Raw genomic sequence first — 27,785 nt, 5'->3', positions numbered from 1 at the left:
ACGACATAAGGCCATGCCGTCCGATAGCGGTACCTACCACGGCGTGTACCGTAAGCCGCGCAATTCGACCTTTATCAAGGTGTCGTCTTTCGTGCAGGTGTGGGGGAATCGGACATGCATGGCTCAACCCTCTGAAAATGCGCCGCCGAGCTCGAACAGCGATCAACTTATTGTACCCAACAGCGGAATGCCACTTCAGGCGGGAATGGCATTTGTTCAATATTCGAAGTGCATGGAAAAGTGATACACTGAGAGCAGGTCAATGTGATCATGAGAGTCAAACCGGCTGGAAATTCTGACCGGGATCCCTATTGCCTTGTTGAAACACGAGGGTACGTTGCAATACAACACTTTGACAACTGTTGTTACTTTGCAGGTACGAATGCTACTTTGCGACGTTTGTAAAAATATTTGGGCTCAGGCCGGTGGCTGGTTTCCCAAATGTTTTGGGAAATCCGAGACAAAAATGAAATGTACAGCAATTGGAGGTCAAGATACTCCCTGCACGTTCTATATCCTTCATTGATCCGGACCATAACCATAGGTATATAATGTCACTTTATCGGAGACGGCTATGCCCAGAGTGTGCAGTCGGCAAAGACAGGAATTGTGCATCGCATTAAACTAAACCCACATGTATAAGCGGCCGAGTTATGGGTTATCAATAACATCAACGACGCGCGCAAATAAAGCGACATTCCATGCATTCGATACCCAGAGTGAGGACAGTATTAATAGCCTTATTTCTCGTAGAATAACCAGGATAATAGAGAAGGAGAGAGAGCGAGAAAGAGAGAGGAGCAGAGAGAGAGGGGAGAGCGAAGAGAGAGGGAGAAGAGGGAGAGAGAGAAGAGAGGGAGAGAGAGACAGAGAGAGAGAGAGAGGGAGAGAGGGAAGAGAGAGGGAGAGAGAAGAGAGAGGGATAGAGAGACAGAGAGAGAGAGGGAGAGAGATGAGAGAACTGAGAGCGAGAGAGCGAGAAGAGAGAGATGAACTGATGTTCAGTTGCATGCTTTTATCGGAACGAATATCAGTAGCTTCTGATATCCGTTCCGATAAAAGCATGCAAGCGAAATATCAATTCATCTATCTCTCCGTCACACTAACTACTCCATGAGAAATAAGGATATTAATACTGTGATATCTGTATACATAATGCTCCTCGCAAATTTACTCAACAACTCACGAAATCCGAAGATCAATGGTGAAGCCTTGATTCATCAAGCTTTTATTTCGGCTGATGAACGCATGCGTTTCCCAAGAGAGATTCGTTGGGTTGGGTTCCCCAGGCGCAGGCAATGCCAATTGTGCTTTAGCACGCGATTCAGCTATAACCAAATCATTTGTTACGTGATGAGAACATGTATGCGGGATGTGAAGCTATGGCACTACAAGCCCTGACCAGCCCCCCCCCCCCCCATCCAAACGCTAATGTCCGCAGAATAGCAAAGGCACGTCTCAAAGGCGCATCTCGTCGAGGTACAAAGGTGCATCTCGTCGAGGCTGGCAACGGGACTTCACTTGCATAGGTTTTTAGGAAACAAAATATAACATACATTGCATCTGGGGCGGTACTACAAATGCATGCTCTAATCAGAGCGTGTATCAAAACACACTTTCCTTTGTCTCAGTTCTTGCTTTACAATGTCGTCGGAAACCTTGGCCATGCAACGTAACTCTTTGCTTTGTCTTACTTTGTGCTTTACGTTGCCGTCAGGATCATTGGTCACCACGCAGCCTAGCTTACTGAAACGCCGAAATGGCGATCAACAACGTAGTGCATTGTGTGCAAAACAGGCGCGAGGCCGGACTTTTTGCAGTCAGCTGTCTAGATCCGCACCGGCCACCATTTTACGTCACGTGGCTTATTGGAGCAAGGCGCTTCGGATACTGGGCCTTCTTAACTGGGATGTCCATTACAAGAACAGGAAGGCCGTCAAAAAGTTCTTCTTGGTTCATGTCCGACCAAACTTAGAGTATTGTGTACAGGCTTGGTCCTCCTGCTTCCAAAAAGGCATGGCTTATCAACAGTTGCTTTTTGCTGTACCCTTTACAGCCTATGTGATAGGCTGGAGAGAGTGCAACGAACAGCAACTGGGATGATAAATGGGATAGACAACTTATAACATAAGGATAAGGTAAAGGCCTTGGATTTATATTCAGTGAAATATGGTAGATTTAGAGGGGATCTGACAGAAGTATTCAAGATTGTGAAAGGGAAAGACAATATCGGTCTACTAGGAGCACTGGGAACTAGGCCGAGACTCGAAGGAAATCAGTTTCAATAAGCGAAAGGTAGGAGTAGAACTATCAAGAGGAAGATGTCATTTAGTCAAGGAATAGTAAATCACTGAAATGGACTGACAAATGAACTTGTAGGAAGTCCCTCCCTAACTAGATTTAAGAATCGTTTGGACAGTTTCTATATATATATATATATATATATATATATATATATATATATATATATAAAATAAGTCTAAGGATCTCATTTATAGCTAAATTCATGCAGGTTAGGTGGTAAGATAGGTTCAAGGATGGATGAGTAATCTAGGGTAGGCCAACCATGATGGGCCCGTTTGGCTCTTTGCTGGCCTGATGTCTATATGTCTGCATATCTATATGTCTATATGTCTATAATACATAAATAAGTTTTTGTATCAACACCACGGACATTTAATGGCAGCATTGCCCAGCTGGGGTGCCCTCCTAACCCGTGAGCTGTTCCTACACCCCTACCAGGTGTCATCGCAATTTGAACTCCACGATAAGCATAAGCTGTAGAAGCAATATTGCATATACGTAAAAGACTACACAAGCTTTTGCAGTAGAAGCCATGGCAATTTTACACTTTTGAAACATAAGCTGTGTGATGTGGCACCAATGTCGCGCGTAAATTTTTGCTTTAGAAGTAGTACCGTGTATAAACAACGGTTGTACAAGTGTTTGCAGCACAGGTAATGACAGATATAATTTTTGAAACATTAGTTTTATCGATTACACTGATATCGTGTATAAGTCTTTGGAGTAAAAGTAATGCCGTTTATATGTAGCAGCTGCATACGTTTACGCAGTAGAAGTAATGATGAGTAAACATTTTTTGAGGTAAAAGCATTGTCGTGTGGCACTTCTGTCGTGCATAAGTTTTTGCAGTACAAGTAATGTCGTGTGTGAGAAACGACTGTAAAGGTGTTAGAAATAAGGTGTGTAGTGTGCAGTAGAAGTAATGACTAGCATGCATTCTTGTAATATGAGTGCTGCCGCGTAGCACCAATATCGTGTATAAGCATTGGCAGTAGAAATGATGTCGTAGTACTCCTGTCGGTAGAGCTTTAACTGTACCACTCATGTCGTTGGACCGATGTGAAGTGGCGCAACGAGGATGGTGTGCAAATCACTAACGTGGGATGTTTGTAGCACCACCAAGCTGTGGCGTGGTGTTCGGAACACCACGGTGATCTGCTCCAGCGGTGTTCGTGGCGCTAGGGTGTGGTGTTTGAAATATCTTGGCTACGTGCCCAACGAAACAAAGCTTGTTTTCACGCTGAATGGATCATTTACGTTATATAAACCGATAACAAAGGCATGCCAGTAAGGCACCACCACTTCATGATACATGGCCGCACACTCGCGTCTTGAATAAGGCTGCTCAGCATGGCGCAGGCAGAAGCACCCATATGGTGACCTGTGGCGAGCCGGCCGGTAAACGGTCCTCTGGTCCCGCCGCAGTCACGGCGGTCACGTCACATCAGGACGGCATTATAATTTTGTCGATGTGGAGACGCTCACCAGTGTCAGTACCGAGTAGCACAGCTCTCCACAATAGCAACAAAAGCGTTTGTGGCAAGACTCAGCTAACGTGAATGCGGCATCCTGGCATGGTTACCGCGTACTATTTGCGTTTGTTTTTCACAATAAGCACTGCTGCATGCAAACCAATACTGCATTTCATCCATTTAAGAAGGATATCACACTTTAACCATCTTTGCGCAAATTAGCACGCAGTTTGATAGTTTATAAGCAACATATTAAAGGACACATACAGTAATATTGCAAAATCGATTTCCGCCAACTTCTCATCCACATCCTCATCCACACCCACAAACATAATAGACAGACAGACTGACTACCACAACCCATCCATAGACTATGTCGTCTAGGAACCCCAGTCTCCGATGTCGCCAGGGTTTTTGTCCCGCAGCGGCTATGCGGGTCGTGGCTGTATCTGGAGGTCTCGCGTACCTCACATATGCTTTCATTTCAGGCGAAAGTAGCATTTTCGCAAGAAGGGTGGCGTGGTCGCTTTTTGCTGGCACACTGGGCGTTGCAATCATGCCGATCTCTCCAGTTTGAGGCCTTTTCCCACAGTTTGGTGCAGTGGTATTGATGCCTGAGGTTATTTGAACGCCTCAAACGGCTTAGGAATTTGCCTTCATGCTGTCAATTCTGGATGTATGAACCATGCCACTAACCGGAGACCTATTTGTGGAGAGGTAGCTGCGCCGTTTTATGTGATAAGATTGCCACAAATAGGAGCGCAGCAGGGTAATGTCAATTTTTAAAACATTATTTGCCTTTGAGGCCATGAAAAGCTTGGGCGTCAACTAACACTAACTTCACTAGCTTAGCTTCACTAGCTTCACATCACGACTTTAACACTCGCTTGCGGCGGGACGGGTTCCTACGAAGCACACTGTTCCAGGAATCCTCACGGGATAATCGTGAAAGCAGGAAACCGGCTCTGGGATCATGCGGATGTGAGTCACTCGCTTATGCTATGCGTGGCGCTTGAGACCTGCCGAAACGGAGGCGTCGTGCTCAGATCAACAGCAGCAGCTGTCCGCTGACCGCTACCCTGCAGCAGCTGCTGCAGCTGGTCACGTCAGGTTCAGGTCAGCGGGAGCAGCTGTCCGCTGACCGCTACCCTGCAGCAGCTGCTGCAGCTGGTCACGTCAGGTTCAGGTCAGCGGGAGCAGCTGTCCGCTGACCGCTACCCTGCAGCAGCTGCTGCAGCTGGTCACGACAGGTTCAGGTCAGCGGGAGCAGCTGTCCGCTGACCGCTCCCCTGCAGTAGCTGCTGCAGCTGGTCACGTCAGGTTCAGGTCAGCGGGAGCAGCTGTCCGCTGACCGCTCCCCCGCAGCAGCTGCTGTAGCTGGTCACATGTTCATATCAACTGCAGCAGCTGTCCGCTGATCGCTCCCCTGCAGCAGCTGCTGCAGCTGGTCACGACGCGGTGAGCTCTGCAGCTGTTGTTGTTCTTGAGCTGGTGTAGCGGCTGGGACGTGGCCCTTCTCCTGACGGCGACCTGGTCTGCATTCAGCACCGATACCGCCAGCCGATCTCACTGCCGCGACGGGCCGGGACGCCGGGCCGGTGCGCCGGGCCGACTCTGGGTCAGTGAGGCGTCACACAGGCTGAGTACCGGCCCGGCCACTCGGGGCTGTGGCGCTGCGGTGCCGGCGCAGTGGGGCCGTCAGTCGGGGGGATCGGAGGGAGTGCCGGTCAACGACGACGCCGAGCCAGTGAAGTGCCACTAGCCACGCGGAGGCAGTGAAATGCGAATGACATGGAGCCAGTGAAATGCGAATGACATGGAGCTAGTGACGTGCGAATGACCTGGAGCCAGTAAGAAATGTTTGTGTGATGGGTTAGGAGTGTTGGCCATTAAATAGCGCCGACGTCCCAAATAACTTATTTTATTGCTTCATGCTCAGTATTAGCCCCAGCTACGGGCAGCAAGGGCGTGCATAACACAGAACCTTTGCTCCAATTGGCCAGCATGTGGAAGGTATGCGTCCTGCTAGGCTGCACAACGGACACAGGATAGCAAGACCATCGCGAGGCCTAGGGATGTGGGTACGCTTTGCATGGTTGGCATTCTGCGTGCTACTCCACTTCAACTGGCTCCGCGCGCTTCCCTGCAAAATCGTGCTGCACACATCGGAGCTCGTTTCAATGACGCAATGTCTGGGTGGACAGCTTTGAAACGTTTCGTGGTGCGCAGCAAACTTCTTTGGGTTTCCACGGTCCTTGGATTCGTAGCTGGACATTGGGATAAGCTAGCCGGTTCTACAGCTCGCCAAGTACGCTCGACTGGCCGCTGCAGCTTTTTCTTGGCCCGTTCCGGCTACCTTGGATATCAATCGCTTGATTATTTGGAACTGTGTTAAGAACAGGCCAAGTGTCTTGCAGACAATCAGAGTGGGCGCAAAACAAGTTCGAATGGCCGGAGAAACCTTCACTGGCCTTCACTTACCCACTTGCGATATGTAGGGTACGTCATACAGGGATGGCGTCACCGATAGAGAGGGGTACGGGGAGGGCCAGTCCGCTATCGTCGAAGAGGAGGGGGCGGACTGTGCCACTCATGCATGCGAACGATTTCAAACTATCACGCATCACATTTTAAGGCACTTAACACACTCATTTACAGAAATTTTGCCCAAATTCGAAGGGTTTTGGAATGAATCTGACATTTGGCCCCATGGAAAGGATTTTGGTTACCTGTCCGAGGTAATGGCGATAAAGATATCGTAGGCAATGCCTTGTTTCATTTTAGCGGGGCGTCGCAGGAAAATCTTTAAGCGTGTCACAATTGTTCTTGCCACTTGGACACTTGTTTTTAATCTGTACTACACGTCAAACCATAAAACTTAAACTGTACCTTTTGAAGTCCATCTCACTCATGTAACCTGAAGAGACCCCTTCCATTCATTTCTTCCCTCTTTTTTGGCTCGTAACATTCGTATTTGAGGTCCCATGGCATATACTGCCTCTGGGAGGCGCCCAGGGCAGCACCACGAGAGTGACAAAGCAAAAACCCCTCTTGCCATTTACCAAGGAGGCAGGGTGCTGCCCGCCCTGGTGACTCCCTGCCTTACCGGGGTGCAGCGGTCAGCCCCTGCTCCCCTCCCCAGCCTCCGTGACTCCCTGCCTTACCGGGGTGCAGCGGTCAGCCCCTGCTCCCCTCCCCAGCCTCCGTGACTCCCTGCCTTACCGGGGTGCAGCGGTCAGCCCCTGCTCCCCTCCCCAGCCTCCGTGACTCCCTGCCTTACCGGGGTGCAGCGGAGGACGCGTGGGGAATCGGCATAGCGATGCTCATTTACGGGAACGCCAGTTATGGAGCGCATTATCCATCATTCCTTTTGTATTCAAGTGTCTTTTTTATTGTTTTGCGACTTCGTCTCCTGTCAAAAGTCAGAAAGTCAGTCAGAGAGCAGCGATGTTGTGTTGAAAGGTGGTGATGTCTATGCATTTATCGTGTTGAGCTTTCTTGTGGCCTACTCATTGCGAAGAGAAGCGTTGAAGCCCTCAGGTGAGCGCTCACATGATGACAGTGCGTCGGTATGTTTCAGTTTAAGGCCCGCGTGCTCGACGTCTGCGACAGCACTCCCTACAACCGCGACATAGACCTGTTGTCGTGGCTGGTCGGTAAGTAGCCGGCCACACCGCGACATAAACGTGCTGCCATAGCTGGTCGGTAAGTGGCCGGCCTCACCGCGACGTAAACCTGCTGCCATAGCTGGGCGGTAAGTAGTCGGCCCTACCGCGACACAGACCTGCTGTCATGGCTGGTCGGTGAGTAGTCGGCCACACCGCGACACAGGCCCGCTGTCATGGCTGGTCGGTGAGTAGCCGGCCACACCGCGACACAAGCCTGCTGTCATGGCTGGTCGGTGAGTAGTCGGCCACACCGAGACACAGGTCCGCTGTCATGGCTGGTCGGTGAGTAACCGGCCACACCGCGACACAGGCCCGCTGTCATGGCTGGTCGGTAAGTAGCCGGCCACACCGCGACACAGGCCTGCTGTCATGGCTGGTCGGTGAGTAACCGGCCACACCGCGACACAGGCCTGTTGTCATGGCTGGTCGGTGAGTAGTCGGCCTTACCGTCGGCAGCTGACGGCTCACGCCCCGCTGCCGTACTCCAACAGTCGCACAGTGCCGTCGCTGGAGCGTGCTGAGCCGTTGCCGCCAGGTGATCACGTTTCCCACACTTCTTCGCGTCTTAGAAGGGGTTCTCTCCAATGCTCTGAATTGTTGGTCATACCGTCCACCGCTGTCTTTCAAGAAAATCTGTCCATCTGGTATTGCATCGCTTTTGTCTGTCTTTATTTATCACAGAAACGCAACTGTCATAGGCAGCGTAATCGTTGCCTAATAGGCATGTTGCCTGTGCTTATGTATGCGTATAGTATGCCACATAGGTAAATCGAAGTAAGTGTTTAATTTTGTCTCCAACGCACGCTAACGTTATGCATATGTTAAATCCTCCTAAATATCGTCTTTTCGCGTCAGCATGCTTGCGTATCTCGGTCATGCACATGTGTATGCATGTGATATTTGCTCACCATTTGAAGTCATATGGCGCTGGGAGCACATCAAATGGGCGGGAGGCTGCTGCAAATAGAATAACCGGGCTGAAGTGCCCGGGTTTGGCTGATCAGAGGTGCATGGATGTGAAGGGGGTGTATTCAGAGCCTTGCTTATTCCGGCATGGGCAGCTTAAGCGGGCAGCGGCCATGGGAAAACTCACAGATGGCCTTTGTCTGCTTTGATCTTTGCAATGAAAGGGAGTGTGACACCTTTGGAAGCTTCGCAGAAATCGTCCGCGGGAACGCGAGGAACAACTTGTCAACGTTGATGCATAGTTCTGGAAGTCACCTTGGCCAGTCAAAGTCTAAAATAAGCAAATGATTCTGAAATCGGAGATGTGAAAGGTCGGTCAAACCAGCAGCACCATCTCACTTCAAGTTTGCTTACCAGCATCATCGGGCTGGGCCTTTAGTCAAGGACAAAACAGACATATCTGAGGGTTCTCATCGATTCGTAGCGATGTGTTATCAGTAGGCCTCGGCGATGCTGACAAGATCAAGATTACGTCCTATCTTATTTCTCCCTCATGCGCGCGGAAGCCACAGTGTTATGTGGATTAGACTGGATCCTTGTAGAGTCACTAAAAGCACTTTTTTCAAAATAAGTGATCATAGTTTCTCATGCGGATTATTGCGGCAGTGATATGCTGACCGTCTGATGAGAAGTATTTTGGCAGCTGGTGGGTAACACTGAGGCAATTATTGTTGAAAAATGAATTTTGCTAATGGTGGCAATTGCCCGGATGAACAATCATGGGTAATCGTGCTTCCAAGTGGGATGACTGGGTTCATGAAAGGTTATGTAATAAAAACACTCGCGTTACGAATCTGGCGCGCCTGATCCAGGTACGTTGTGCACATTCTGTTTCGAAGTAGCAAGGATCACTCTCATTTCACCGGCTTGTGCTTGCGTTTCGCCTCTCATATTAGTTCTTGTTTTCTTTCAGCTCGGAGCTTCGACCTAGATTGTGCAGTGGACATGATGAGAAAGGTAGGTGGGTTCCCCTCCCCTGGGATGGAAGCACAAGGGCCTTTGAGGGGAAAAGCGCATTGCTTCGCTAATGTAAGGTATCTTATTATGGTATTCTGTGGTAGCTACAGCCGTGAGCGAGCCAGATTGCTACCAACTATGTAATAAGTGCTTCATCCCAGACCTTTATGTATATTCTACTTTTCACCCCGCGTATAAGTCTGGTCAGGGTCAGACACGCCCTGGAGTGCATTTGCAGTGACCCGAACGGCACAGAATATATACTGTCGACGCTCATAACGTCGCTCATGACATCATACTCCATATATTTTGCACCGTTTGGTGTTCGCGGCGAACCGGACGACAAAGATTCTACGTGACATCACGTAGAATCTTTGACGGTCGCACAGAATCTTTTCTTGCGACTCGATCGGAGTGAGATGGAAATGGCGTAACAGATTCGGTTACAAAAAGGTCAATTTGCGTGCCCAGGACCGGTAACGAGCGATGAAAATAGGTTCATACAGTAGAAAGAACCTTATTTGCCGTTTCCATTCTTAGGAACACTCATAGCGCCTGCGAACAAAAACCCCATGTCTCTGCATGCGCAGTTATTGTCGCTACAGTCACGAAAGTGTAAACAGGAAACGAGTTGCGCTGTGAAAACGCCCGGGAAAGATTCTACGTGACATTACACAGAATGGAACACGCTTTGTGCGCCGCGAATACACCACTGAGCTGAGCCATGGCTTGATCAACCGCTCCTCAGTGCGGACTGCTCTGCCCGGGACGCGGCCGCGCAAAGGCCTGGCCCGCATGCTATCTCGTTCTTCCGTAGTGGGGCTCAAGTAGATTTAGGGCCTCGGCATGACAGATGTCACCACTCCTCCCTCCCTTCCCTGGCACGCCCTCCTCCCCCTCTCCCGGCAATGACACGGCGGCTGTCAGCGGCGCCCATGTCCGGCCTCAGTCCGCCGTCTCATTTCCCGGATGGAGATCGAGCGCGGCACGCCGTCGGATGAGCGTTGCCATTTGTTGTGTACCACGCAGCTCCGTCACGGGTCGGTCAGGTGTGATATGCCGCATTTGATGCGGCATCGCGACTGTTGGGCTCCCGCGATTGGCCGACCCAGTCAAAATGGGCGAGTGGAATCAAAGCTGATGTCATCGCTGCCCATCACTAATTGTGTCCGTTTGTCAACGCCAGGGGGCTCACCAATTTGGTGCCAGTCTATCAAATCAAATCAAATCACGTTTGAAAGGATTGACTATGGACCATGACCAACACAACATAGTTTTTAAAAGATGACTGCAGAGCTAATAGCTTGTTATGAATTGAAACTCTTGTTACAAATACAAGGTGTCAAATTGTTATGTTTCCGGCTTCAGCCGGTTACCCCACAAGCGACGCTTTTACACCTGGATGCAGACTCCACATGTACGTATGCTCTCTTAATAAGTGATTTTTAAGATATTGATCTGACCCAAGCTCAGAATGTTTTCCTTTTTGTTTTTGTCGTTGAGACCATGGTAGACAATTTATACAAATAGGGAGAAAACGCCAGCAGCATCACTATTACTTAAGCGTAACTCAGCATGAATCCAATTAAAAGTACACTTTTCCTAAAAGCTCATAGCCGGAACCACACATAAGACCTAGACGTCTTTCAGAATTAATAGGGTACGGCAGGCTTGCACGACTGTAGGTTTAAACGTAGTTACAACTCCTCGGCTTCCATGCTATACATTTACCTTAGCTTCTAAAATGTAATCAGCTCAGAAAACAAGTGACATTTGTGGTAGAACTTTTGATGCAAGTTTTCACATGGAATTTTTGTCGCGGGCAATATACAAGGCATCACTATAAATGTTTGCAGTGCCTCATTTCCAAGGCAAAGGAGATGTTGCCAAACAATTTTAAAATGCTGTTTTACACTACGTCATATTCCTGCAACCAGCTCTGTCTGGAAGGCTGCGAATGCGTGACACCAGGGGCGCAGCCAATTTGGGGGGGGGGACGGCCTCCAGCCCTTAGGCTCATATTTTTTGTTGTTTAAAGGAAGAGTTCCACACTTTTATGAACTTTTGTATTGAAATAATCACATTGAAGGTCATTCGGTGTGGTTCACAGCACTGTTCTTCTTTAAGGAGTGTTCCACATTCGTAGAGAGTTTTGAACTGCAATAGCCATCTTGAAGATCATTCGGTGCAGTTCACATCCCTTTCCTTTTCACAACACAAATCCTCCACTTTTTCAGCTACACGCCCGCGAACATGTGCAGATTATTTCCGGGAGACTGTTCGAAGGTTGCCCAGGCATCCTTAACACCATGACAAGGTTATTCAAATCCTACCATCCCATTAGCCGTGCGGCGATAAAGGTAAAAAAAATGTTATTGTTGAGTCCTTTATATCTGGCGTTTGTGCGCACGATTTCCAGATACTACGGCCGCCAGTTGGCTCTCAATCAATGTTTGCAAGGTACGATGACATAATCAAACAAACAAGGAGCATATTTGCTAAACAGAGAAATTACGTTTTACAGAGCGGTCTTTTCTTCTCAAAAGTACACAAAGGTTTTAAACGATGCTATTTCATCATGCATTTATCATATATATATATATATATATATATATATATATATATATATATATATATATATATGGTTCCTTCAATATCTTCAAATGTAGAGCATTCCTTTTAAGACTTAAAACCCTCTAGTTTCTGAGCTACACAGCCGGAAAGATGTGCAAACTATTTCACGCAGACTACTTCAGGGTCGCCCAGGTGTACATCACCTACATGCATGCATGGCTGAGCTAGCCGTCGGATCTATCAGTTCTGGGGTCAAACCCCATCCCACGAGGTTCATGAGGCTGCGCGTCATTCACCTAATGCTGCTGCTTGGTGAGCACTCAACGAGCAGGACATGATCGGCTCCCTCGTCTTCGAGGAACCGCTGAGCGAGACCCCACCTGTCAACCCGGCGCGCTACATCTCCGTACCGAATTTGTTTCTGGGTGACCCTGAAACGGGTCATCACTGACATAGCTGATAATATAGCGCGCAGAGCGCGCACGTGCTGCACCGTGCGCCGTGCGCCGGCACTGGGCTCAGCCAGACGGGGTCACCGGTCACACGGCTCTCGTGTACCGGCACTGGGCTCAGCCAGACGGGGTCACCGGTCACACGGCTCTCGTGTACCGGCACTGGGCTCAGCCAGACGGGGTCACCGGTCACACGGCTCTCGTGTACCGGCACTGGGCTCAGCCAGACGGGGTCACCGGTCACACGGCTCTCGTGTACCGGCACTGGGCTCAGCCAGACGGGGTCACCGGTCACACGGCTCTCGTGTACCGGCACTGGGCCCAGCCAGACGGGGTCACCGGTCACACGGCTCTCGTGTACCGGCACTGGGCCCAGCAAGACGGGGTCACCGGTCACACGGCTCTCGTGTACCGGCACTGGGCTCAGCCAGACGAGGTCACCCGTCACACGGCTCTCGTGTACCGGCACTGGGTCCAGCAAGACGGGGTCACCGGTCACACGGCTCTCGTGTACCGGCACTGGGCTCAGCCAGACGAGGTCACCCGTCACACGGCTCTCGTGTACCGGCACTGGGTCCAGCAAGACGGGGTCACCGGTCGCGCGGCTCGCAACTTACTGCAGTGGCCAAGAGACAGCATCTGGACGTCCGCTTTATCTCCAGGATACCATCAAGCGGCCGGTGCACCCACTGGCCCGAACATCCCAGATTCCTTGTCATGGGGTATCTCAAAGCACACGATACGGATTAAGACCAAAGGGTCTGTGGGAGCTCACGGATAAAATCAGGTAGGCTATTGGGCGAGGTCAAGGGGATGTGTCGGTAGACGTGAGGCTTGTGCGTGAGGCTATCCACAGAGCCGACGTGTGCCTTAAGCGAAAAGGAAGCACATTGAGCACTTGTTCTAGATAGATCATTGCTCTTTTACTTTTTTCCCTTGCAAAATAACGCAGCTTATATCTAATATTTTTGCATAACACGCTGATTCCATTGCTTTACTTCAAACGCGTGGATGCTATCGGCATTTAAAATGTGGTACATACATTTGAAACATCCGATGCCTTACAGACAGCTCATCATGATAACACAATGATGTAGCCTCCGCATTGTTTTATGTGTCCCCTCTGAATATTCCCATACTTTGCATTCGTAACAAATATTCATCACTTCCCGGCCCAAAAGCAGCACCTGACGTTTCATTCGACGTTAAACTCCGGCCGCTGTCGCGTACAGCGTTTACCAACCTACGCCCGTCTTAGTGGGGTGTCGCAACGAAAATGATTTGTTAGCGCGTTACGTAAACAGATAATACATCTCCAATTGTTCCCTCGTTGTTTGCGAGAGGCTTGTGCCTCACGAGGCAACAATTCGTTGCAATGTCTTGGCTTTAGCATGGGGTCTATGGCATCGGGGAGCAGGCAGTAGTAGTACTTTCGGCGGTGTGTGTTTTAGTCGATGGCTTAATGGCTGACGGAAAAGCGCAGAAATACTTATGTTCTAGGGTTAAGTACCTCATGAGGCTGAACAACTGCTGGCAAACTCTAGATATCCTACTTTTTCTGGGAAAACAAGCTCATAATGGTGTTGGCAAGCACAGACTCCAGCCATCCCCGGACAATGGGAGATTTCATTCAAAACCCCCAAACTTCTTTAACAAAGACATATCATACTAGAGTTTTGAGGTTCCAAGGTCATGGATTGTAATCCTTGCATGAAGGTAATGTCAGTAAATGACGGCTCGTCTTCTTTCAGAACATACGTCCTTGAACTTTTTTTATTTCTTCGTTCATTAAAGTGGGTGTGCTGTATTTGGGGCATATTTGAAAATCATACCTTGGTGACACCTCAGAAACCAGCTATGTATAATGATAGTTCCGGCAAGTGCTACTGTAGTACCAACCAGATATACTAGATTTTAGGATTAGACAGTAAGGTGCTTAAATTCGCTGACATTAAATTGATAGGGGCGTCAAAAAATGCAGACCAGGTGGAACTAGGCTAAGAGATACTTGTGAAATGGAGTTCTCTGTGACAGATGCCATTTAATCTTAATAATTGTAAAGTGGTGCATATAAATAGTTCTGAGAGCGAATGCATTAGTTATACAATGGCAGACTGAGAATTAGACCAGATCGAGGAAGAAAAGGACTTGGGGGGGGGGGGGGTTATAATTTTAAGGGATTTAAAGGTCGAAAAGCAAGGTAGAACTGCTAGGAGCAAGGCACTTTAGATTCTGGGAATTAGAAAGAGCAATGTCCATTACATGAGTAGGAATGTTGTCAAAAGTTGTATTTGGTTTATGTCGGACCGCACGTAGAGTATTGTGTACAGGCTTAGTCCCTATGCTTTCAAAAAACTATAGATAGTCTGGAGAGAGTACAGTAAAAAGTGACTACGATGAATGATGGGATTGGCAACTTTGAATAAAGGATAGGCTTAATTCATTGCATTTGTATTCACGGAAATATCGTAGACTTAGAGGGGGTCTGATAACGGTATCCAAATTTTGAAGGGGGTAGACAAGGTAGATCTTCAAGAAACGCTGGCAATTAGGCCGAAACGAAACTGCATAAAGATTATATAGTTTAAAACTCAGCTCTGGCTGGTTCATCCGAGATCAAGCTGGAGCAAATGTCTTGGGTAAAACGTTATAAGGAATGCTGTTGATTTTGCGACCAAATAGAGCAGGCCACACCTTACATCAACAGATATTGAGGCAATTTGACAACTGGGTCGGGCTCTCTTTCAGTTATTTTTCTCCAGTGATTGCATCAAGCTCGTTCTGGAAAATTACAATAAAATCTGAAAGAAACTAGGCTTGGACGCCATCACGTCCTGATTTCACATGCCACTAGTAGCATTCTTCGATAAGCAATCACAGATCACAGGTGCAGCGTGTCCGTGGTCATGTATTACCGTTTTACCCACCGCCGTAGCACCGACGACTTCACTACATAACGTGCCGATAATACGGCCTCTAAGTTTGGGCTCGGGGTGCCATTATGTGAGGCTGGGAAATTCACTTGCTGAGTATTAAATGCTATATATTCACTTGTCCACTTGCTACCTTCATGAAATGACGCGATAGATGTTGTTCTAAACATGGATAGCTGATATTTCGCCGCTTGTTTCTATGCCATGTTAAGTTAAAAGGGTAGGTGAAGTGCCTAGTAAAATTTCCTCGTGGACCAAAAACACAACTGAAAAACAATCTTCCCGATACAGGAAAGCGGTCACAATCAAATTCTCACGCGTACCTTCATCGCCTCCACGTTCCGCTCTCAAGTGCAGTTTCGTTTGCAGTCGTATGTGTATAAGAGGGAGGTGAGGGGGGGGGGCAGACCCCAGAAGGAGGTGGACGTGGAGAAACCCGTTTTAATTTATTATCGCCGTAGGTTCACCATTTTTCCCAGCCCAGCCTACCCGCCTCCACCTTGTTTTGCAAAACTACGCCCCTGTTCCCTGTAAACTGTACCCTGGAATACGTCTGGCCCCTCGTGTAAACACTGTTTTTTGCGGGGTTTTTGCTGCTTGCTGAGATTGGCTCCGGAGAAACATTACCAGCCGATAATGCCGACAGCAGGTCCGTTTGGAAACAATGCCAGCCGCTAATGCATTCCCGGTATGTCTACCATGCCACCGGTGGAACGGAGAGGTGCTTGGGGTGCGACGCCGAGTGAGACACAGTTCAGACGTGAGCCAGACGGGTTCCGTGCCGAGAAGGTCATCGCTGTTTCACCCAACTGAGCTGCTCCCGGAGCCCGCCGTTAATGTATTCGGCGGTCTTGAATCGCGTGTCGTATTATCTATGCGCGCCTCAATACGAATTGATGCACCTTACTGGCAAGTGTGCGTGTTAGATATGCCTAGATTTTTTACACAAGCCGACGTGCTTTTAGATAAAATAACACTAGTGGTTCACATGCCTCACATAAACTACTGTCAACCACGCTCTTACTCACCGGCCCCTTTTCATACGCTTAATGGCCGCAATATTCTAGAAGTTATGAAGCTAATGCGACGTGATACATAAATAAAAGCCATGTTTCATGGCCATCCAAAGAAGAACAGCCCACAGAGTTATGAAATACAAAGTAAAGGAACAACATTTATGCCTACGCAAGCAGCTGAGCTTGTATGTATCACACACAGAGCCGGCTGCGTCCGTATGCTCGACTCAGAGTGTTTTCCGTCTTTTTGCGACATCGATAACTGACGGCGTGTCGACGGAGCGACATGGTAACCCAGCAGGCGCATCCGGGAGTGCCGCTCGCCCGTCAGGGCCAAACAGAGGGCGGCCGGCTGGCCGGCCGTGCCGTGCTCTCGGCTGGCGCCCAGCGGCCGCCCCATCGCTGCCTGGCGCACGCGGCGCCGGCCGGACCGGCCGCGGCGCCGGGCGGCGGCGCCCCACGGCCGCCGAGAATGCCGCCGCTGTCGCCTCGGGGTGAACTTCGACGATCTGTGTGGATTTCAGCAGGGCTGAATACTGGCGGCGTGGCCCAGTGTTGCCAGAGCATCTCACCACTGCCCTCGGACAGCTGTGAACCGGTGCACTGAAAGAGCGGGCCGTAGGGTCCCGTTTGACTGTTGGTTACACGCTCCCCACCCCTCCCCGTTTGGCTGTTAGTTACACGCCCCTCCACTCCCTGTTTCAGTCGATGGCGTGGCGCGAGCGGCACGGCGTGAATCGTATCCTAGACGAGTGGGAGCCGCCGGCGGCGCTCCTCGAGTTCTTCCCGCGCGGTTACGATGGGAAGTCCAAGGCCGGCCTGCCACGTGAGCTGACTGCGCTCACCTCTTAATGGAACCGTTGCCGGAGAGCGTCGTGTTGCTATGTGCCGTCTAACACACTTCAGTATATTTTTTGCGATGATATATGCGACGCATGCGTGCAGAACTGAGATATTCAACGGTCGTTTTAAAACTTTGCTGAGGTTAAATTTTGTAACACTCACTTTTACACACGCACACACACGCACGCACGCACGCGCGCACACACACACACACACACACACACACACACACACACACACACACACACACACACACACGCACGCGCACGCGCGCACGCGCACGCGCACGCGCACACGCGCACGCGCCCACGCGCACGCGCACGCGCACGCGCACACGCACACGCACACGCACACGCACACGCGCACGCGCACGCACACGCACACGCACACGCACACGCACACGCACACGCACACGCACGCACACACGCGCACACATGCGCACACACCTACACACCTACACACCTACACACCTAGACACACACAATCGACGTAATAGCCTTGCCATAAAGTACCGATGAATCTCACGGAACGATATTTCCGAAGCTGTCCGATACTGTCAATTCGCAAAATTAGGGAAGGCCAAAGCGAGAGCAGTGTGAAACCTCCACTGAAGTGTCCCTGCCACAATGGCCGCTCGATAGATGCCCGGCGACCACTGAGCCCATTGGTAAGTTTGAGGTGGTGCGTTTGGTTTTCTTTAGACACGCTACCTCCCCTTGACAGACTGCCGGGACATGGAGGCCACAGCCTTCATCAAAAACCCGCCGTGTTGATCAGCCAAACGATTCTCTGCCCACAGTGTTGATCAGCCAAATGAATCTGCCCACAGTGTTGATCTGTCCGTTGGCGTGTTGCTCGTGCGCCAGGCCCAGCTAGCTGGGCCGCCTGCCTGTTATGTGCGTGTGTTAACCGCGGCGCTCATGAGCTAACTGATCCCGGCGGAGTGTTGCCTGCACTGTTAATCGGCTTACCCGGACCGGTAGTGCGTCGCCCGCAATCCTCGCACCTGCACGTTACAGCCTACTGAGGGTATGACTGCGATCTGTGATGCGCTGCGGTCGCTACCCATCAGTCCGATGCTGCGTTTACCGTAGAGTTTATCAGCTGACTGAGCTCAGCTAGTGTTGCCGGCACGGTTTGTCGATCCAGCAATGCGTTGCTCGCGGCGTGAACCGCCTGAGCAATCTCTCATATGCGTTGTCGGCACTCATACTGCTTATTCGTCTGCTGGGGCTAACGGTGTGTTGTCCGCGTTTGTTTCGGCTGGCTGAGGCCGACTGCGTGTTGCCCCAGTGTTTATCGATTGACTGAGGCGGGCTGTTTGCTGCTCTCAGTGTTTATCGACTGAGGCCGGCCGCGTGTTGCCCTCAGTGTTTATCGGCTGCTTGGGACAGTTCGACATCCGGGGCCTGATCCGTTCGTGTAGGAAGACGGACTTCATTAAGTTTGCGTAAGTCAGCGCTTAGACGACAACTAACATCGCTCATTCTTTTGTTGAGGATGAAAAGACTCATACAGATTGGGAACGCCATTTTGGATCCACTTGCACTTTCAGTTGCTCATTGCACTGGTTTCAACCCTCTCCCTACAATGGGCTCTCGCCCCAACGGTTTTCTCCGGAACATATTTGGAATGGAGAATAGTTTACATATTTTACTCACGCAAAAACTTGAAGCTTATGAGCTTAATCGTTGATGGCTTATGTCCTCTTTTATAAACAGATCGGTCACATTTTGCTCAAAAAGGACAAGTAACGCATAGTTCTCTAAGGAAATATTATCAAGACTTTTACAGACCGACGTGTTTGATTTTGTTTCACTGTGGTGCACTCCTGTTGTTCAGGCTGCTTTTGCAAATTGCAAGACCCAGTTACGTTAAACCTGACCCTTGACTTTTGATTCAAAGGCTTCAGATTCAATCGTTATGAAGACATGCAGCTCAAACCTTTACGTAGCAAACCTTTATCTTACAGCTTTCAAAGGGCTTTCTAACGCCATCTTCCTCAGCATGTGGCTTGTTTAGTTATTTAATGCACGGACGCACCTACACAACACTAGCGTTCACCCCACTGACCTGGCATAACATCACAGGTCAAACAGTACAACCTTCACCCCACCGACCTGGCATAACACCACAGGTCAAACAACACAAACCTAGCTTTCACCTCTCTGACATGGCATAACGTCACAGGTCATATCTGTTGATGGCCTATAGCGCCCATCGGGCAACTTATTTTTCAATAGCTATCCAACGCCGTATTACACATTGTGGTAGGATGGTAAGTACTTGAGATAACAGGAGTGATCGAAGAGGGTTAATTTGATCCCCATGACCAGATTCAAACTGCCAAATGTCACCTTTACCGGTGCTCATTTACACGCACCGGATGCAGTTTGATGGCAGCTATGCAATTCCGGTTTTCTTGTGGTTCTGGCTTTTTTAGTTTCTGGTCTACTCTGGACACCTTCGTGAAGTTAACAAAACAACAGTAGTGAAGTTAGCAGAAAACGTCCACAGGACAAGGTTTTCACTATTGTTATCCCGTTGCGTTAAGGTGACATTCCAATTGAGCAGCACAATATGTGAGGCGACCTTCTCATCACATGTCAACGGTAATGCCGGCTTCAGTGCGCCAGCCACTGTCAGACGCTGTAACGTAAACAGCCGTCGACTGCGGCCTCTGCGATGAGAGGGCGCTTCTCTCCGCCGCTGGACTGTGACGTCACTGGGTCTACCGCAGGCTCTACTGCTTCGAGACGGGCGGCCGGCACGTGCTGAACATCTCCCGGGAGACGGGCGTGCCCGTCAACCAGTTCCTGCTGCTGTTCGACCTGGAGGGTCTGAGCGTGGCTCAGGTGGCGTACAAAGAAGGTGGGCGGCGCGGCGCGACAGCACACAGACGAGTCGCGAAATGTTGTTTGGCGACGCTTGTAATTGCGATAGCCACATGCGTCGTGATCTCTCCTGCTGATTCGGAGCAGGACGGCGATACAACAGCGCGGTTGACGGGCTCTTTCTCGGTTAGCACTTTCTCAGCGGTGATGTATCTGCGGTGATTATGAAGCACCACACAATGACGTGTATTCTACAATCGTGGCGGCGTTTTGTGACAAACATCGCTAAGCCGTTCACTAGCCATTTAGTTATCGTGAATGCGCAGAACGGAGAACAAATCAGCCACAGCACGGAATCGGGGTGCAGTTGGTGCATGGCCGCAGGAGAATAGTCCGTAACTTACACCGTTCATTGTTACGACCTCCACGAACAGGGTGTAGCGGTTAAGTATTCTGTGTTATCGCTCAGACAGTGTAGTCACACTTTGTAACCAGCTTGCGAATGGATTTCGTCATTATCCCAACACACGGGGTTTCACCTCGCTACTCACCACAGCATATTCATGTGGGGTTAGTGGCCCATGGTACTGATTACAACCTGTTTAGCACGTTTGCCGTAATACGGTCTCCGTTCACAGGTTTTGAATTATTCCTCGAAATGACGAGGATCATGGAAGCAAACTATCCCGAAGGCTTGGGAGTTTGCATGGTGATAAATGGTAAGCATGGTGCCAAATGAGTGGGCATCCAGAGCTTAGATATAGATCGCAAAATCGCAGGCGTAGGGAGTCGTGAGCTTCATAACCAATTGATGGTAACAAGCTCGTATGTAACGGGGATAAATTGTTTTACGAGGTCACTGGAAGTCACAAGTGGTATGTGAATGCCTGTCACCTAACGTCGAAAAGCCCCAATTCCGAAACAAGGAGGGAGGCTCGCTTGCTCCCTCAAAGGAGCAAGCGTGCCGAGCATTGTGGCACGTTAAGCTTTCACCGCCGAATTCTGCCGTGGACATGTGGAATTGCGCGATCGGGTGGTAGGGGTCAGGGCCCACACAACAAGCACTGCTTAGCGTGAGCTCTGACCCCAGAAATCCATCCATTCAACGGGTCCGGAGAAAATCTTTAAAAAGGGGTGGAACGTTTTTCCCAAGTATGTAGGAGCAGTCATCGGCTGGCATGAATTCGGTGTCCAAGGCTTTGGCAGTGAGCCTCGCTGTTTTGCCCTGTCCATCGACGTTATGCCAGTGTGCTCGGCCGTGCACGTCCTATTATGGGTCTGGCAGACGATTTCATTTGTCAGAGCACAGTCAGGACTGAATTTCAGAGCATATACCCAATGATCCTGCGACTTCTGCCGCGCCACCATCGCCCCGCGCTCCATCCCCGTGACCTCTATGATGTCGGCATAGTTCACTCTCTGACCGTGTTACCTCCTTTGCGCCGCCCGCGCTCAGTTCCAACCCTGTGACCTCTATGGCATCAGTGCTGTTCACTCCCTGAGCCTCCGACCCCGTGCTCTCTGTAGCACCGCCTGCACTCACTTTCCAACCCTGTGAGCTCTATGGCAGCAGAGTAGCTCCCCCCCCCCCCCCCTCCCTGACCGTGTGACATCTGTAGCGCCGCCAGTGTTCACACAGGCCTGGTCGATACTGTTTTCATCTGCAGCGCCGCCAGTGTGCACACTGGCCTGGTCGATACTTGTTTTCATCTGCAGCGCCGCCAGTGTTCGCACAGGCCTGGTCGATACTTGTTTTCATCTGCAGCGCCGCCAGTGTTCGCACAGGCCTGGTCGATACTGTTTTCATCTGCAGCGCCGCCAGTGTGCACACTGGCCTGGTCGATACTTGTTTTCATCTGCAGCGCCGCCAGTGTTCGCACAGGCCTGGTGGATACTGTTTTCATCTGCAGCGCCGCCAGTGTTCACACTGGCCCGGTCAATACTGTTTTCATCTGCAGCACCGCCAGTGTTCACACTGGCCTGGTCGATGATCCGGCCGCTGCTGCGTGGCACCACGCAGAGCAAGATACAGATATTCGGACATACTGGCTGGCAGCAGCGGCTGCTGGAGCTGGTGGAGCCAGACCAGCTGCCAAAGCACTGGGGCGGCTCACTGATCGGACCCGATGGGAACCCGTACAACCGGCCGACGGTGAGGCAACGCTGGTCAAGGCCATCGCACAACGATTTATTGGATGAGATGCATGCAAAAGCAGCAATTTCGGCGAGCGCCCGCCCATGCCCGCTGAGTGTGACTTATCAGCACGCCAAAAAAGACCTACTCAGTTCCACGCCTAGCATCTTCGTTTGCACAATCCATGCTTAGAGACCAAGTGTCATGAGGTTCATGTAAAATCTGGTGCAATGTTTGTGACGATTTGTCTGAGCACGTCCGGCCCTGTTTTCTGAGAATAATACCTCCAACAGGTGTGCATAGGCGGCGAGGTGCCGTCGAGCTTCTTCCAGGACCCTCACGAAATGGAAAAACTGGCAGCCCATGGCCGCAAACTGCATGTGCGCAGAGCCGGCAAGAAAGAGTACAGAATCGATGTCGCCAAGCCCAAGACGCAGATCAGGTACCCATGGTGAATGCATGTCTTCTTAAACAAGAAACGGTGCCAGAAAATCAGTTTTAGGTCAAATGTGGCGAAATTGGCGGCATAATGTCAAGACACATTCGGTTTTCGTCTTTTTCCCGGCATTTCCACTTAACGCTGCAATAACTTCGAAAAGTTGTGGGCCTGAGCGTGATCGTTGTGAGAGGTAAGTACGCCATCAGTCAAAGACAAGCCGCTAAAGGGCCCGTGTGGGAGCTATTTGGGACACGGTGGGATTATAAAGTTGCGTTTTGACACGATTTGCCGTTCAAAGCAAGAAAATATAAATTGGAATATTTCATGGGAGCCACAATCTCTTCCAACAACACCCAGCGTATTGCGCATGCCCTCATAAGGAGGCATTTCTGCTCACGCGCAACCTCGCTTTGGCTATCCTCTGCCTTTACATAAGGCCGCCAACAGCATCTGTACGATTACTTACGCGGATTGAGACAAGGGTGACAAGCTTCGTGGCTCGTGCCATCTGCGGTCGATAATATTTTGAACATTGCAGATGTGCGGTTTAGAAAAGCAGAAGAATGCATTCGCCATGCCGAACGTGCAGAACATTGGCTTTCGCAGTCAGCAGTGGCGCGCATTGAATGGTAGGCTTCACCTTTAAGTGCAACCAGTGTGGAATGAAGTGGAAGTAAGCGAGTCCATTGACATCATTGCTGCGAAAATTTTGGTCAGTAAGCGTCTAAAATAAACAAACAAAACAGCGAAAAATATTTGAGTCCACTTCGCGATACTGCACGCTATTCTATTACGTATGGTGCTGTTGAACCTCACTAGCCCGTCATCTTCCGTGGATTTAGTATTCAGAACAGTGGCTGCTTCCGCAATATCTTTCAACCCATGTCGCGAAAGCCTGTTGCAAAACTCTTGTGATATAGTTATTGTAGTGCCTGGCTACCCCGTTGCTTTTCGTTACTCTTTGTCTGCGCCAGCCTGCTGCCACTGCCGGTCGGAATGGTGTGATATTCCGCCCATGTTGGGTGATCCGATCGTAGGTTGGAAGAACCAGGTGGATGACAGTTGCATAGATTAAAGATGGAAAATATTTAGTTTACTGAAAAGGTTTTGTCTCATATCCTACAAGGATGCGATGGCACATTCTTCTAATTCACTCAGTAACTTCCGTGTCAACATGATACGTCTGTTTAAGCTATATTTCGAAGTTTTAAAAAAATCATCAAGGTATGGGCCGTGTGAGAGACAAGCGTGGTAGCCGCACATCCATTCTGGCAGCGTTTCAGTCCAAAGCGCGAGGCCCGGATACAGCACAAAAGTGCCAGTGTTCGTTTTTCGGGATTTGCTCACGCTGCAAAGTCGCTTTTCGGAGCAATACTTTTGCCGTTCGTTCCATAAAACATAACGTCATAAACCATTGCGAACAAATAGTTTTGCTTTGCTGCATCTGTTTAGGATTATCCCATTCCCAAAGCTCCTATTATTTTCGGCCAGTGTCTCACCGCTAATTTTCCAGGAATATGATCACTGTCAGCAAGCATTGCTGCGCTCTTCTCTGCGAGCGGCAATATAAAACTAGACTCACTCACTGACAGCGCAACAAAGTGTTCAGCTATACATTTTTCGCTGCTGCTTAGCCGAAATGCCGTCCAAGGCAATTCCCGCTCGCTCTGTCTCCGCGCGACGTAATTCCCGCTTGGCAGCGTGTTTTTATCGACCGTGGAATCGCTCTACTGCGCAGCTGCACGCCGCTATCTTACGAGTACCGCGGTAAATTTCTCATCAAACGTATGGTGAACTCCGGTGGTCGAGTGGAAAGATAGCGATATCATTCGTCCTTCAACCACGAAAGTTCACGCGGTGTAATGGCGCAGGAGTGCGCCGGGGGGGGGGATGGGGAAAAGGTGCTTCTCCTCTCATTTGCATCAATGTTTGAATTTGATATGAACTGTCCTGCTGGGTTTATTAATTCTATACATAAATGAGTTTTACAGGCGGTTAAGCGGCTGAAGGCGGTTGAAACATTTCACGACATTCACAAGCATGCCAAATAGTTTTACTTTACCATGCCAAAGTTTGTCTCAAGCATACTAATTCCTCTTTCCTGTATTCATGGGTTTCTATGGACCTGTATTGTGGAAGTCGCGTCATGGTTGAAGTTCGCACATGCGAAATTCAAGGGGGGACGCGGGCGGGGGCAATCCCCTTACTCTCTGCTCAACACCTCTGTTAAACTGCGGCGTATGAGCACTTTTAAGAGATTACTTTAACTAACTTAACAACATTCTCGACTGAACTATTTTTTCCTTTACTAACTTTAACTTTTACGTGAGACGGTAATGATAGTCTCTTTCTTCGAAGAAACACAGAAGACTGGAGAGTTAGATGCGTCAATATTTCGGTGATGTGCTTTTATTGAAACGAATATCAGTAGTGATATTCGTTTCGATAAAGATTCGATATCGTCATTGCTGATATTGGTTTTGATGAAGGCATGTTGCCGAAATATCAACGAACCTATCTCTCCAGTCTCCTGCTTTTTCTACGAGCAATAAGGCTATTACTGCTGTCCCACCTATATTCATAATATTCCTCTCATATGCACTTAACACCTTACTTAACTTTAGCTCAACAAACTTTAATTTTAAATTTACTAGCTTTGACTGGACCTTTTCAGCTCAGCAGTTTAGTTTAGCAATCTAGTAGTTATCAGTCCAGTTTGGAGTCCAGTTTTGGTGACGGTGCCAGTAGTAAAGCTTCTGCGGCGTCCAGACCGTTGGAGCAAAACAGCACCCATGTGGTTTTGATTGATAAGTTTCAGCTGGAAGAGCGCAAGGGGTTACGATTGTGCTCTGTTGACGATTTTGAATTATTTTATAATCCATCTAGCATTCTAATATAATAGTGGCGTTGGAATCATTCGCTGCGAGAGCCGAGCGGGTGTCAAGCGCGCATCGTTCTGAGCTCCCGATGCTAGGTATCTGCGAACACATCGAAAGAAAGATATGTAAACAACACGGGTGCGCCGCGTCGTGACAAACCGACCTGCATATACACGAGAGTACTGCTGTACAACTGTCCGCCTTCCGCAGCTGGCGATTCTGCACGAAAGGCTACGACATCCTGTTCGGGGTGTACCGTGAATCTAACGCAGGGAATGACGAGCTGGTGATCAAGGAGCGAGTCTACAGCCATCTGGTGGTGGAGTCTGGCAAACTCGTCTGCTCGGATCCTGGAGTCTGTAAGTTGGGTGCTTCTTTTGAGTGGCGCGGTGATCAAATATTTTTCTGCCAATTAATAGTGGATAAAGTGCGGCGATGCAGTTCAACCCTCGATCTATTAGTAGGCAACCGTGCTCAACTTTCATCTTTCTAAGATGACCTGGTGAAATGTGCTCGAAAGACTCTTTTGTATTTATCAGGTCACATTTGTGCTGCTGTCTTTGTGACATTCGGTGACTGACCGGGACATTTTGTGACATTTTGTCATGCGTGGTGCTGCCTCCATGATGTTTCGGGTTAGTTAATGTTGCAAATGTTGAGCATCTTAATGATCCTTCCATGCCTGAACTGGTCAACCCAGTTCCGTGTGGATATCCTCAAATTATTGTTCTCATAAACTGAATGAATCATTGTCTTTCCAGATATACTTGAGTTCGACAACTCCTACAGTTACTTCCACGGCAAAGAAGTGTATCTAGATGTAGTTGTGGTCTGAGCGTTCGCAAACCCCCTGCACAGCATCGGCTCAACGCAGATCACCTGGCCGTCTGCTCAGCAGCCAGACCTGGCGCCTGTACTCACACTCGGGCTCAGCGCAGAACACCTGACCGCCTGCTCAGCGACCAGACCTGGCGCCTGTACCCACACTCGGGCTCTGCACATATCACCTGACCGCCTGCTCAGCGACCAGACCTGGCGCCTGTGCTCACACTCGGGCTCTGCACAGATCACCTGACCGCCTGCTCAGCGACCAGACCTGGCGCCTGCACCCATACTCGGGCTCAGCGCAGATCACCTGGCCGGCTGCTCAGCGACCAGACCTGGCGCCTGTGCTCACACTCGGGCCCGCCAGCATACATGTGTACGCTCAGCCAGGCGGGGCAACCAAACGCCCTTTAGCCCGCCAGGGGCGTGCGTCACTTAGCGTCACAAAGGGCCGCACGTGCAATCCCTGACAAGGCGGCCCAGTGGAACCCTCTGTCTTCATCGAGGTCGAAGAATGCGTGGATGTGGGAGAAGTAGCATAGATGCAGATAGATCCTTCCACACGTGCAGTCCGCGGCAGCGACGGATGGAGTGCGTTCAGCTCCGCGCCCGGACGTGGCAGGTGATGCTTCGTCCCAGATGGCGCTGACTGCTGAGTTGTGGGCAGGTGGCGCAGCGGGCGGCCAGGTGGCGCGGTGAGCGGCCGGGTGGTGCGGTGAGCGGCCGGGTGGCCCGGTGAGCAGTCAGGTGGCGCGGTGAGCGTTCGGATGGCGTGACTCGCGCCGTCGCCAGCGCGCGCCAGCCTCCCGACCAGACTCGCGGCCAGTGTTGAAAGGACTAATGGCGCGGCTGCCAGCTGATAAGCGGCAGCGGCTCTGGCCAGTTATATGCGTGCACGTACGTTTGTACTGTTCAAGATGAAGCGCGTCAAATGCGACTTAATCAGACATTGTAAGTCCGACATCCGAGAAGAGCTTTTCAAACCGGGCTTTAGCCATAAAGGTGTGTTGTGTAATTGTCGCACGACGTATATCGCTCACGAAGAAAAATATTTTACTACGTATGTACTTTTGTCCAAATTGGAAATCGGTATGATGACAATATAGTATAAACAATGTAACGCACCGAGCGGGTTTAGAACGGCTGCATGCGAGTCCTTATAACGGGGCTGAATGTACGATTGACTACGACCCATCGTGATGCAGCAGACTGAAGTGCAGAAAAGAGGAGGATGTCGTGTTGACAAGCCATGGGTCGATTCACTTGAAAGGAACGAAGCGCTTGCTAAGCGCGAGAAGTCTGCGGGGCTTGAACGGTGCATGTCATCCACGCCTGCTCCTGATGTGGACGGTGATGATGCTTGGTGCGCACTGAAAATTGATTGAGTACGTTATCTGCTGTTCCTCAAGCTGTCAATGGAAAAAGAAAGCCAGAAAGACAGTCGTGGATCGTGCGCTTCCGCTTTTCGTCCGGTTTTCTTCAAGATAAA

The 27,785-nt window shown here is 50.0% G+C and overlaps 1 protein-coding gene across 1 annotated transcript in view; it reads left to right on the top strand.

Annotated features, from left to right (window-relative positions):
• The window catches only part of LOC119097980 (SEC14-like protein 2), a 33,990-nt gene extending 6,570 nt beyond the window's left edge, over nt 1-27,420 (top strand). The window contains exons 2-11 of the mRNA XM_037220915.1: nt 7,357-7,432; nt 9,324-9,367; nt 17,048-17,168; nt 18,557-18,635; nt 19,926-20,056; nt 20,658-20,738; nt 21,978-22,171; nt 22,447-22,595; nt 25,682-25,830; nt 26,233-27,420. Of these exons, the coding sequence (XP_037076810.1) occupies nt 7,357-7,432; nt 9,324-9,367; nt 17,048-17,168; nt 18,557-18,635; nt 19,926-20,056; nt 20,658-20,738; nt 21,978-22,171; nt 22,447-22,595; nt 25,682-25,830; nt 26,233-26,306 (1,098 nt within the window). The 3' untranslated portion in view covers nt 26,307-27,420. The remainder of the gene's footprint in view (nt 1-7,356; nt 7,433-9,323; nt 9,368-17,047; nt 17,169-18,556; nt 18,636-19,925; nt 20,057-20,657; nt 20,739-21,977; nt 22,172-22,446; nt 22,596-25,681; nt 25,831-26,232) is intronic.
• The last annotated feature ends 365 nt before the right edge of the window (nt 27,421-27,785 follow it).

The sequence above is a fragment of the Pollicipes pollicipes genome, unplaced genomic scaffold, assembly GCF_011947565.3.
Source record: "Pollicipes pollicipes isolate AB1234 unplaced genomic scaffold, Ppol_2.1 Scaffold_4740;HRSCAF=5597_pilon_pilon_pilon, whole genome shotgun sequence".
Lineage (NCBI taxonomy): Eukaryota > Metazoa > Arthropoda > Thecostraca > Pollicipedomorpha > Pollicipedidae > Pollicipes > Pollicipes pollicipes.
Note: the sequence above shows the minus strand (reverse complement) of the source record. Positions and strands in the feature narration are given on the sequence as shown.